At 42.0% G+C, this 13,857-nt stretch overlaps 1 protein-coding gene across 10 annotated transcripts in view; it reads left to right on the plus strand.

Annotated features, from left to right (window-relative positions):
* The window catches only part of PEX5L (peroxisomal biogenesis factor 5 like), a 239,956-nt gene that overhangs the window by 157,629 nt on the left and 68,470 nt on the right, over positions 1–13,857 (plus strand). For 7 of the 10 annotated variants that reach the window (XM_004382311.2, XM_004382307.1, XM_004382313.2 and 4 more), the window contains 3 exons: positions 6,913–7,107; positions 11,485–11,608; positions 12,706–12,802. In XM_004382311.2, coding sequence (XP_004382368.1) covers positions 6,913–7,107; positions 11,485–11,608; positions 12,706–12,802 — 416 coding nt within the window. The remainder of the gene's footprint in view (positions 1–6,912; positions 7,108–11,484; positions 11,609–12,705; positions 12,803–13,857) is intronic. The other 3 variants (XM_004382314.2, XM_023736840.1, XM_012557254.2) reach the window with 1 other exon arrangement.

Below are 13,857 nucleotides of genomic sequence, written 5' to 3' on the forward strand. Positions count from 1 at the left end.
AACTGTTTTGAGCAGCCTCACCTCCCAGCCCAGGTAATCTAGTATTCATAAACATTTTCAGTGCCCTGTGGGAGCCTTCCAGTTCAATAGGCTGTGATTTTCAATCAGGTGTTAAGATTAACAGAAGCAAGCATTTAGGTAAAGGATTATCTTTCATCCTTAGGAAATTCCACCCAGTGGAATTAGGCCGTCAAGAAAAAAAAGTTTCTGAGCTAGCCAGGCATTTAAGTCATGTCTCAGATGACCCAAATTGCCAGATAATGTGGTTAAGTCATGTCTCAGGCGACCTAAATTGCCAGATAATGCGGTGCTGAACTAAAGACTGGAAAGCCCACTCTAGAGCCCCTGCCTCAGGTTGGGATAAAGTTTAGAGAGAAGTGGTGAAGAACACTGGCTTTGGAGGGACAGGCCCGTGTTTGAGTCCTGGTAGGCACAGATGTATTAATTTCCTATCACAGCTGCAACAAATGACCACAAACTTAGTGCCTTAGAACAACACAAATTTATTATCGTACAGTTCTAGAGGTCAGAAGTCTTGAAATCAAGGTGTCAGCAGGGCCGCGTTCCTTCTGGAGGCTGTCGAGGAGAATTCACTTCCTTGCCTTTTCCAGCCTCTAGAAGCCACCTGCATTCCTCGGCTCATGGCTGCTTCCTCCATCTTCAAAACCAACAGTCTAGCATCTTCAAAACCAACAGTCTAGCATCTTCAAATCAGCCAGTCAGTCTCTCTCTCTGTGTGTCTTTCCGTGCTCTCTCTCTAACCTAGGTTTCCCTCTGACCTCTATTTCCATCCTCATATCTCCTTTTCTGACTTTGACCCACGTGCCTCCATCTTATAGGGACCTTTCTGATTAGATTGGACCCACCTGGATATTCTTTCCGTCTTAAGTTCCTAATTTAATCACATCTACAAAGTGTTTTTTTCCATGTAACATTGTCACAGGTCCCAGGGATTCAGACATGAATATATTCAGAGGGTCATTATTCCATCTACCATGCCAGCTGTGTGACTCTGGGCAAGTTACTTAATATCCCCAAGCCTCAGTTTTCTCATATGTAAAATTAGAACACCTATTTCACAGAGATATTATAAGGATTAAACAAAATACTCATGAACACTTAAAATCCAAGCACCCAAACACATGGCTGTCAAGTCCATTCCAACTCATAGCAACCTATAAGCATTTACTATATTATGTACACTCAATAAATAGTTTTGATAATTATTTGCAACCTCGTATGTCTAGTCTGCTTGAAGCATGAGTGCTTTCAATAGAGTCTCCTAGCCATGACATCACTGGGGAGGGGTGCGGGGGGTGTGGACCGCACCGAGTGACACTCTTAGAGGCCGTGACACCAAAATGACTTTCTATAAAATTTCTGTGCAATATTTCAGCAGAAATTTATTATTTTGTATAAAATATCTCTGTAGTTATAGCAACAAAAACATTTTTCGTAAGCCCAGCTTGCATGTATCAGTATACCCACAAGGCTAAAACTCTGTGCTAATTTACTTTTTGAACCTTCTAACGGGCTGCAGTCAGAGCTGTCACTGTTACCCAGTTAGAATGACACTTCGAATCCTGCGGCTTTGTCTGCACGTGCTCCAAGCGCGCTGTTTGTGTTGTTGCCGGGGTGGGGCTCCTAGAGCGGCGTCTCTTGTCCGATTCTCTGTGTTTTAGCTACACATTGTGGCGGTTAGCATTTGCGAATTTCTATCAGTAACTTTTTCGAGAATGAATTAGTGATTAAAGGAAAAGGAGAAAAATCCAAAAAGCCTTCCATTCAGTTACTAATAATGTTGTAACTAATCATGTAATTCAGTGTAGAAAGATTTACCAAAAAAATGGCAACTCTGCTGCAAAAGACTTCCTAAAAGTGTTAAAAAGCAAAGGTGTCACCTTGAGGACTCCGGTGCGCCTGACCCAAGCCATGGTATTTTCAGTCGCCTCATATGCATGTGAAAGCTGGACCCTGAATAAGGAAGGCCTAAGAAGAACTGATGCATTTGTATTATGGTGTTGGTGAAGAATGTTGACTATACCATGGACTGCCAGAAAGATGAACCAATCTGTGCTGGAAGAAGTACAGCAAGAATGCTCCTTAGAAGTGAGGATGGCCAGACTTATCTCATGTACTTTGGACATGTTATCAGGAGGGACCAGCGCCTGGAGAAGGACATCATTTTTGGTAAAGGGTCAGCGAAAAAGAGGAAGATTCTCAGTGAAATGGATTGACACAGTGGCTACAACAATGGGCTCAAACACGGCAACAATTGTGAGGATGGCGCAGGACCGGGCAGTGTTTCGTTCTGTTGTCCACGGGGTCGCGATGAGTCGGAGCCGACTCGATGGCACCTGACAACAACGTTCATATAATCTAAGAAATATTCCATTTAAGGAATTCACAACTGTGTTTATCACATTGTTCTATTATTAAAATTGATAATAAACATTACTAAGGATTCTGTACCGTCTGGTACGGGAGGAGGTCCTTGGGGGTGGGGGGCGTGGACACCATGAGTTATCCCACTAGGTAACACCAACCCTAGTGACCCCACTGTCTCCTGGGACTGATAATATTTATGTGAATTGTTACAAAGCTTCGATGTTGTTCTAAGAGCTTTAGACAAAGCACTCCACTTAGTGTTTCACTCTGTGAAGTGGAGTCTTATCCCTGTTTTAGGCAGGTGACTAGTAAGACTCAGAGCAACTCAGTAGCTTGCCCAACACAGCTAGCACATGGCAGGGCCAGGATCTGACCAGGTCATTTCACCACTGTCCCGTGATGCCTTACTGTATGTGCAATGGCTAGATAACATCATACACCAAAATGGGTTAGCTGAACTAAAGTGAAGAATTCAGGACAAAGTGCTACACGGCATAACTGGGAAAATATAGCCCCTGAGCTGCAAACTCACCCTGTTGCAGCCGGCAAGAGTGAAGGGAATAACTCTCTGGGGAGAACCATACAGCCCAAGAAGCTGTGAGTGGTGACGTGCAGCCCATGTACAAAAGTCTATGCATGAAAAGAGGATTATTCCCAGAAGATACTTCATTGGGTTTACACACACACACGTTTTCACATCCACTGTAAGAGGTGGTGACATGCAGCCCATGTACGAAAGTCTACACATGAAAATAGGGTTGTCTTAGTCATCCAGTGCTGCTATAACAGAAACACCACAAGTGGATGGTTTTAATGAAGAGAAGTTTATTTCCTCACAGTTAAAGTAGGCTAAAAGTCCAAATTCAGGGTGTCAGCTCCAGGGGAAGGCTTTCTCTCTCTCGGCCTTCTCATCAGTGTTCCCCCAGACTAGGAGCTTCTCCACGCAGGGACCCCGGTCCAAAGGACGTGCTCTGCTCCTGGCACTACTTTCTTGACGGTATGAGGTCCCCCTGTCTCTCTGCTCACTTCTGTCTTTTATATCTCAAAAGAGATTGCCTCAGGACACAATCCAGTCTTGTAGATCAGGTCCTGCCTTACTAACACAACTGCCACCCATCCTCCCTCATTAACATCATAGAGGCAGGTTTACAACATACAGGAAAATCACACAGTACCAGGAATCATGGCCTAGCCAAATTGATACACACATTTTTGGGGGGACATAATTCAAACCATGACCAGGGTTATTCCCAGAAGATACTTCACTGGGTTTACAAACACACACACACACGTTTTCACATCCACTGTAAGAGGTGATGATATGCAGCCCATGTATGAAAGTCTATACTTGAAAAGAAGGTTATTCCCGGAAGATATTTCATTGGGTTTACAAACACACACACACACACGTTTTCACATCCAGTGTAAGAGGTGGAAAAACGTCCCTGGGTGGAACAAACAGTTTGCATCCAACTACTAACCTAAAGGTTGGTGGTTCAAACCCACCCGGAGGCACCATGGAGATTAGGCCTGGAGATCTGCTTCCATAAAGATACAGTCAAGAAGACGTTATGGAGCAGTTCCACTCAGTAACACATCAGCTCACCAGGAATCAGAATCGACTGGATGGCAACAGGCTTATAAGAGGTGATTGTATTTTGTGCTGATTAATTTAAATACACAGACACTGGACCCCAGACTTTCATGTGCCTGAGTGACTCTTTAAAATTGGGTTAAGAAAATCAGCAGAGCAGACAGCCTCTGCCATGCCAACACATGCTATCTCTGAAGCCCATAAGGAGCAGTGAGACACATATTTTTCATCTTAACTAAAAGACATACACACACACACGCGCGCGCGCACGCTTGACAGGACTTGTCTTCCTCCAGAGGGTGAAAGGCTACACCTACCCATCTATGCTTTTGAAATTGAGGTCCCTGGGGACTCTCCAAGCTTCAAAGCTTGCCCTTTGACCTCAGGCCACCTCCTTCATCAGCTGCGTAACAAACAAGGCCTGTGTGCACCCAGCACTTGTTTCACATTTTCTGGGGCGAGAACAAAGGGACGGAGAGCTCAGAACAAACGCAGGAAATGCCAAGAACACTTCGGAGGGGAAAAGAGCGGCACTGAGCCCAGTTTGAATTCCTAATTCACTCTTTTTAGTAATTCATTTTTTCTGACTGGTGAGAAGCAGATAGAGAATTAAATTAATACTCACCAGTTTTTGTTTTGTAACAAATGCACTTCCTGCGTACAAGTAGACTAAGCCTATATAATTTGCTTCAAAAAGAAGTCCAGGAGCAAACGACTAATTCCTAATTATACAATTAGGAAAAAAAAAAAAGACATACATGGCATTCCAGAGACTTTCATCGACTTCCTTCCTTCTATTCTAAGGAAATCACTTTGGGCCTGGAGTCCCGGCCAGTGTAACAGTGGCCTGGAAGTGTCTGTTAACTGTTCGATGGGTATCAAGTGTCTGGCATGCTAGCCTGTCTGGGCTGCTTGCCATGCTTGAGTTGTGCGCCTGAAACCAGGCAGCTTAGCTCTGAACGCCAGTTCTCTCCCCTCACATTCAAGTGCTGCGTGGCCGCAGAGCGCTCCTTCTATCTCAGAGCATCTCCGCATCGGAAAGTGGCTCCTGACTCCCCAGGAAGACTCGGATGAGATAAGCTGACACTTTGGGGCCACTTCATGATAAATTGGCTTCATAGGATCCTCTGCAGAAGCAGCACCTCTGTCTCATCCTCCATTTCACTCCCAGGGGAGTTTCCTCTTTCATTGTGTGGATCTGGTTCTGCCTGAAATAGAAAGGAACAGAGAAAATGTGAGATCAGCAAAAAGGAAAAGGAAAGAAAAACACCACAAATTGGCCGCCAAGGAATAGAAATAACATTTATTTGGTAGCTGTTGTATGCCTGGCACTTTACACGCATTATATAATGTAATCCTCATATCATACCGAAAAGAGCCAAAATCAAACCAAACCAGTTGCTATAGAGTCGATTCCGACTCATGGCAACCCCACGTGTGCAGAGTAGAACTGCTCCGCAGGGTCTTCACGGCTGTGACCTTTCAGAAGAGATCACCTGTTAATTCCCCGTTTTGCAGATGAGGAGACGGAAGCTCAGAGAAGTCGAGACATTTACCCCAAGCCACACAGCTAGGCACGGGGGAGTCTGGTGTTTCCACTTCACCACCCAACGTACAACCACCGTGGTTTGTGACTGCAATCAAAAACAGGATTTTTAAGAGTAAAGTTTGACACACTGTTCTAAGGATCCCATCGGGGTGCTTAGCCTGTGAAGGCAGTGCACTTCTCAAGAAATCCTGGTTGTGAGGTCAGTGGAGCCCTGACCCTGCCTTGAGTGCAAGGGGGCAGCAGATGGACGAGTGTTGAGACAGTTGGCAAAAGTCCATTCCCCACCGAAAGGAAAAGCTGGATAGCCAATGAGGAGGAGTGGTGAAGACCCATAGGAGGGGCTGGTTCTTTAGGACTGTGTGAGGCGGGTGAACACAGAGTGTCTGCATCACCTCTGTGGCTGTCCTAAGCTGACTGGGAGGAGAGGTCCTCAGCCAGGAAGCCGCTAGGCCTGATCAGCAGCCAGCTTCCCCCTAGGGAAGCAGCCGAGCTGGTGGAGAGGTAGGGCTGGAGGGAACCTCTTTAATTTGAAATGTTCTGTTTCTCACAGAGCTAGTCAAACACGTGTTAAGGTCACTGCTAAGAGAAAGAGGAAGGGAAGAGTTACAAAGCTTGCCTTTTTAATTCTCATTTGCCTAGTTTTCACTGAAACAAATTATTGTTTCTTCCTTTATTGCAGTATTTAATACAGTGTAATCAACTTGCTAGGAAGTAAAAGTGTTTCAGTTTTATGGTTTGTTACATTCAAATTTAAATTTGCATATTAAACAGCAAGGGCATTAACATGTGCAACTATTCATCAACTGTGGATTATAAGATACCTTTCTCGTGTGAGCCCAAACAGCATGCTATTTTCTGATTAAATTACTTAATTAAATAAAAGATGATTAACAGCATTCCTTATACCCTGTATACTTTAGAAACTTAAAATTAAAGCAGAAGGGCACTCAGACACTTCACCAAATCTTTCTCTCAACTGTTTTGCAAGTATATCTCCAAAAGTGGTAGAGATACCCTTCTCTGCAAAAACGGACATCTAAAATAAACCTTCTCTGTAAATAAAGCAAAACAATAAATAAGCATTACCTGAACTCAGATTCAATTGTAACATTTTAATTTCATTCAAAGCTGCATCACTGGTGAGGCTGGTCCAAGTTCTGTCTTCCTGATTTACACCACGGCAAATAAAGGAGAACATGTAACAAAACATCCCAGGCTAAACACAGCCTGTCTTTATAAATTAATGCTGAGCTAACTTAATTTGATGCTTCTAGTCTACACTACAAGCACAACTTCTCCTCTGTCCCCAGCGGAAGCTTATCTTTAAAGATGATTTCAGGGCAGTAAGTGGGCTTGTCTCAACCTCTTTCCTCTCTTACAGTACTGACCACAGGCTTAGATCTCCTAGACCTGAGTGAACCAGTCTCTCAAACTCAGACCAAAGCCAAGAAGTCAGAGGCCTCATCAAAAACCTCATCCCTCAAGAAAAAGGCTGATGGATCTGACCTCATCAGTGCAGACGCTGAGCAGAAAGGCCAGCCACTCAGAGCCCCCGAGACATCATCCTTAGATTTAGGTAAGACCATGGCTTGCTTCTGCTGCCACTCAACCTTGCCCTACTGGAAGACAAAAGCTTACCAACCAAATGTTGCTACAAGGAAATTCCATAAATGACATTAAGACAGTGGACAAAGGAATGGGAAAGATGAATTCCATTTAGGAAATTGATCAGGGCACAGGTTCTTTTTTTTTTTATATCTTTTTCATGAAAATATACACAACAAAACATACAACCATTCAACAGTTTTTACATGCACAGTTCACTGACGATGCTTATGTACGTCACATTACATCACCATTCTCCCAATCTCTGCCCACATTGTTTCACGACAGTTAACTTAGACTCTCTGCCCCTTAAAGTTCTCCCCTGTGTTTTAGAGCCACTGTTGTCTATTTAATCTCATATAGATGATTCTTTAAGACAGTGCCACGCACATGGCAAACGTTCTTTATTAAATGAGCTAAATTGTTTAATTTAAAGATGACTTCATGGGGCCGTTTCAGTTTAAGCTTAAAAGTTGTTTCCAGGCAATAGATTTGGGGGTTCCTCCAGTTTTGATGCATCCAGTAAATCTGGTTTCCAATGAGATTTTGAAGTTCAGTTCCACGTTTTTTCCTTCTTTTGATCAAGATCCAATGATCGGGTCCTTGATCAAAATGTTCAGTACTGGTAGCCGGGCACCATCAATTTCTTCTGGTTTCGTGGCAAAGGAGGCAATTAGACCTTCAGTCTATTTCCACCTCTTATTCCTGGGGCACGTGTTCTTTTCTGCTTGGATTGAGAGCTCAACTTTGAGTAACTGGTATTGATTAATTGACTCATTTATTCAACCCACATGTATTGGGTTCTTGATAGATGCCAGGCACCATGCCAGGCACTGGGTTTACAAATAAAATAAGACATGAGCCTGCCCTCTAGGAGTGTTCAGTCTTATGGGGAAGACACATCAGTGAAAAACTCCAACACAAGGTCCAGGGACAGCCAGACCAAACAGTAGCATGTAACATGTTCGGAAATATATCTCATACGATGATAATAGCCACTTATTGATGACTTAGAATAACCAGGGACTGCGCTACATGACTTACATATATTAGCTCACTAGAGCCTCACGAAAGCTCTTTGAAATAAGTGAGGAACCAGGTTTTGCAAATGTAAATATTTTCCCAAGATCTCACAGTTAGTAAGGGGTAGAGGTAAAACTGGAACCTAGCTCTAGCTGACTTCAGAGCCCATGCTTTTACCTACTCTAGTCTACGTTCTCCTGAGAAGGTGACAGGTATTACAGACAGCCAAGGAAAACATGTGTCTCCCCTGGCTGTGTGCGTGTGTGTGTGTGTGTGTGTGTGTCTATGCATAAAAGGAGCACATTAGTAACTAATCCATAAGATTATCATGAAGATTAAATGGGATACATATGTGAAATCACTTAGCACTGTGATGTGTACATGTTAGATGGTCATGAATTAACTTACTCGTTTGTTCAGTAAACATTTTTGTGAATGCCTACTGTGTTCCAGGTACATGCTATGTGCTGGAAATGCAAAGATAAATAATAAAGCCCTCGGTCCCTAAGTAAGTTTGCAGTCTAGTTGGGAGATAGAAAAATTATTAAACTATTATAATAAAATATGTACTAGATACTATATTTGGGGCCAGGTTAGATACTATATGAACACATTCATCGAGCTCCTGGCCTAGCCTGGAAGTTAGAGAAAATGTCTTATAGGAGGTGCTATGGGAACCACATTTTGAGGGATTAGTAGGAACTTGCCAGATGAAAAAGACGGATCAGGAGAGGGATAGGGAAGACAGGGCAGAACATTCCTGGTACAGAGAAAAGAGAGATTCAGGTGCGCATAGACAGATAAACACAGAGAGATGTTTTTTCAATACAAGTATTCTAATAGAATTCAAGGATGGTGGAATGGTGATAAATAAGCCTGAGAGTCACCAGCCAAAAAAAGAACCAAAACCCATTTCCATCGAGTCGCTTCTGACTGATAGCGACCCTATAGGACAGGGTAGAAATGACCCAGAGAGTTTCCAAAGAGTGGCTGGTGGATTCAAACTGCTGACCACTTGGTTTGCAGCCGAGCTCTTAACCTCTGTGCCACCAGGGCTCCTGAGAGTCACCAGGGGTCAGATGATAGTAGTCTTGGATGCCATGCCCTTAAGATTTGGGAGATGGGCAATGTTGAAGGATTTTACACAAAGGAGCGACAGAACAGATTCTATATCAGAAAAACCCTACTCTGGTGGATGTATGGAGAATGGAATGGAGACAGGGAGATGACAGAGTTAGCCAAGATAGTGACAGAGGGGATGGTGAAGGGGAGACAGATTCAAAAAATAGTATAACAGAACTTGGGAGCTGAATGAATGTGTGTATGAGAGCAAGGAGGGTGGACTACTTTGTCCTATAGGGTCACTATGAGTTGCAATCAACTTGGCGGCAATGGGATTTTTGCTTGTTTGTTTGTTTTTTGGTTTCGGTGGGACTTCTATGTGGAGATATCCAATCGACCATTAAATACATAGGTCTAGGACTCAGGAAAGAGAGCTGAGCAGGAAATGCAGATTTGGAGTCAAAAGCCTACCGATGGGTACTGTAACCATGGGTAGGTAAGATCACCCTGGGATAGACTGTAGAGAAAAGGAAGAGAACCAACCTGCTGTTCAAACTAGTTTTATATACCAAAAACCAAAAAACCAAACCCGCTGCCGTTGAGTCAGTTCTGACTCATAGCGACCCTGTAGAGGATCCTTTATCCCCTGCCCTTTCTCTTTGGATGAAAACTTCATAACTATCGCCACTATTCCCTCACCATCAGTGTGTTCTAGGTTTAGTCAGCTGCACAGGTTAGTAAATCAAATGTATACGTTTGTGTAAAAATATATTATTAAATGCATGACAATGTAACACAACAACTGTTGTGTTAAAAACAAAAGAGTAAACTTCATTCCTCTGCTTTTGAGAAAATGTCCTGTGAAGAAGTCATAAAAAATTGCTTTAAAAGGACCTTGGAGGACACTGACTGCAAGCCTCCCTTTTATAAATGAAAAAACTAGAATCTAAAGTTGTTTAAGTGGTTCGTTCACAGTCAAACCACTCTCTACCTGTTCCTGAGAGAGAACCCAGAGTCTCTAAGAATCAAGCCACAGGGAGAAAATGGTTTTAGCATTTTCTTGGCTTTCTCCATTGCCTCCTTTCTCTCTATCCCCATTATAAATTCTTTCCTTTGGTGAAAAATTAAGTGGTTTATACAAAAGCTATGAAAAGTGTTCCCGTTTCCTCCCACCTCCCTTTACCAGTGAGGCTCATGCTTTGAACAGAATTTCTTTCTAGAAGCATGCCGGAAGTGTTTCAAAGCAATCCTCGTTATCCAGAGGCTGATAGGATAGAACTCCATATGCTCATCCTACCCCAGATTTCCGGGCTCGCACCCAGGATTCGGAATGCACATAACATTGAAATAAAGTCATGTAAGACAACTTGATTGTTTTGACTGTAAAAGCAATTCAATTTATCTTAAAAGATGTTAGTTTTATTTTTAGCTGCACGTGTTTTAATTAATTTTCACAAGACCTTGAAAAGGTTGGCCTTGGGTTTGAGAGCATCATTCTTTGGAAAAGCGTGAGGAAAATCTTGCACTGCCCCACTGCTGTAGGATAGGACTCCTGGAAAATGGCAATTACATAACTCTAATGAAATTCTCATTAAAGAAATTACAAATAAAATAACAAGATTGTAGTATAGCTATTGTAAAATTGGACTAGAAATCAACTATTTGAGGCCACCAACATAGTATAGTACCACCAAAACTCTTTCCCAAAGACACAGCCCATCCTCTATCTCTTAGAAAATAGTTCTACATGTGGCTTCATTGCTAAGATGTATCATATTTCTCAAAGTCTGTGAGGCATGCAGAGTATTTAAAAAGCATCACTAGCCACAAAATAAAAGAAATATTCTGTGCAATTTTCAGAAAAAGGGTTAAATCCATTTTGTATCAACAAACGTAGAACATCTGATCTGTGTCAGGCACTGTACTAGGTGCCAAAGGGGAAAAATGAATCGTGTATTGCTTCTAATTGACAAGTAAAAACTTGCTGCCAGATTTTTATATCACCCTTCAGCTCAAGTTCTCTGGAGGAATATTGCCAAGATGGAGCCCTTACAAGTTGGACTGTACTAACCTGAACACAATTTTGGTGGTTTTATGACAATTCTTCTGTTTAATTGCATTGGCTCTGAAGGGAAATCATGTTTTCTTAGTTCATATGAGTAACGTCAGACTGTAAGATTTCTCCGTCTTAATCCATGTCTGCTCTTCTCTCCCCACCTCATGCTCTTCCCCTGCCCCACCCTCATTCCTCTCTCCCTAGCAGACATTCAAACACAACTGGAAAAATGGGATGATGTTAAATTTCATGGAGACCAAACTAGCAAGGGGCTTCCAATGGCAGAGAGAAAGTCGTGCTCATCCAGAACTGGATCGAAAGAGCTCCTATGGTAAGATATTTTGATATGAGAAAATAGCCATTTGTACATCCGCTTCATTTATGGCTGTTTCTCTTATGAACTGAAATAGCCAATGAGTTAAGTCATTTCAGATACTTGGCGTCATGTATAACCCCCTGTACATCAATGTTAAGTATTGCGGTTTGTAACCAAACCAGTTGCCGAAGAGTTGATTCTGACTCATGGAGATCCCGTGTGTATCAGAGTAGAACTGTGCTCCATAGGGTTTGCAATGGCTGATTTGTCTTTGCCTCTCAGTAAACTCAAACCTCCAACCCTTCGGTTAGCAGCCGAGTGTGTTAACCATTTGCACCACCCAAGGACTCCAGTGTGGCTTCTACAAATGCTGCGTCATGTCATCGGAACTGTCAGAAATGTAGCCAATAAAGATTTGGGAGGTTCATGATTTAACATTTGTTGATGATTTTCTGAATGTGTGACTGAGCTGATGAATCAAAGTAGGTGCATGCATATATCTACGTATGTGTGTATTCAATGTGATAGCACATGAATGGTACTAAAATTAGATGTTTCTGGTTACGCAGCTGACCTCTTCCGGCTTACTTATTCATCTGCTGTCAGATAATGCAAGTATTAAGAAAAACCCATGGAGGCCCATGAGAATATCTGGCCACCTAAGTTTTCTCAGTGTTTTTAAAGCTTCCTAAAGGGTAGCAAGTTTCAGTCTTCTGTTGCCCTCACACATCTCCACTTATTATGACATTTTCAAATTTCAATGAAGTCACACCTGAAATAATCTGTGCACAGTCTCCGCCCAAAACAAAATAGTATCTGTTTAATAAAGCAGAACTTTCTGTAGCAAAAATGTTATTGCACTTATTTTATGCACACAATTGAACTGAACTGTAAGTCATTTGGAGACAGTAACACCTAGCATATTGCAGCCACTTAAGAAATTCTGAAAATGGTCATCATAATTGAAATATATGAAGCCTCTCTTTTCATTAAAATTCTGACAAAAGCTGTGTTTCCATGCTCTCAGTGATCCAAATTAACTAGGTTCCTGGATGGACTTCTAGCTGAATTTCTTTCTCAATGTACTCTTAATTTACTTAATCCCGTTACAGGTCCTCAGAGCACAGATCTCAGCCAGAACTGAGTGTCGAGAAAAGCACCCTCAACTCGGAGTCAGCTTCGGAGCTGGAATTAGTGGCTCCAACACAGGTAACAAAACTGATTCTTCGACGAATGCATCTTTTTTTAATAAATAATATTTATCATAAATACTATATTTAAATTTTGCACAAAAGATTTGAAATATTTTTTCGATATTTTGTATTTCATGGGCTTTCTTACTCAGTATCTATCCTGATGCTTAAAATAACTGATGATATATATACATTTGCCTGGAAAACGTGTTAATGAATTCACTGTGTACTTAACACTCTCCTTGTCCTACCATTTACTGTTCCGTTATTTCGCAATACAAAATCTGTTCTACTCCAGCATCAGCACTATTTATGTAACAGAACATGAAGAAGAGGCAATTACATCTTGACTGTTTATTCACATCTATGCCCTGTAGAAAAAGGTACTATACGTAGGTAACCTGACTGTCACATTAAAATAAATTGGATGCTGAAGAATACATAATTATAATATTAGTAGTAATGATAATAAGAGCCACCGTTTACGAGTACCCACTAAGTGTGAGGGACTTTACTCTGTGCTTTTCATACCTCGTATCTGACACTCAAATAATGCTACGAAGTATTACTATCCTCGTTTTAAAGACACTTTAAACAGTCTCAGCAAAGTCAAATTCCTTGTCCTGGGACACCCAGCTGATCACCGGTGGAGGCAGGGTGTGGACCCAGATCTGTCGCTCGGCTACTTGACTCTCAACTCCAGTATAAATGGCTCGTCAGTGATGAGGAATCTCATTTGGTTAAGACTGTTCCAAGGAGACCTGAAGTCTGTCTCAATCTTTTCATTTCCTTGAACACTTTCTAAAGGTAAAGCTTTGACCTAAAATGACAAATGTCTCTTAAGAAGTGTGGGTCCACATTCATGCACTCAGGGAGCTTACAACCCAGTTAAAGAGAGATGACGTTTTCAGGAAAATAAGTGTCTGAAGTGAACAAGAGAGATTTTCTTGCGTTTACTAGATAAGATGCTAAAACTATGAGGGGAAGTACATTGTCTGAGGTAAAATAAGGGGATAATTATAATAGCAAACATTATGGAGTGCTGTGACAAGAACTTCTAATATATCAGCT

This window comes from Trichechus manatus, unplaced genomic scaffold, assembly GCF_000243295.1.
Source record: "Trichechus manatus latirostris isolate Lorelei unplaced genomic scaffold, TriManLat1.0 scaffold00092, whole genome shotgun sequence".
Classification (NCBI taxonomy): Eukaryota; Metazoa; Chordata; class Mammalia; order Sirenia; family Trichechidae; genus Trichechus; species Trichechus manatus.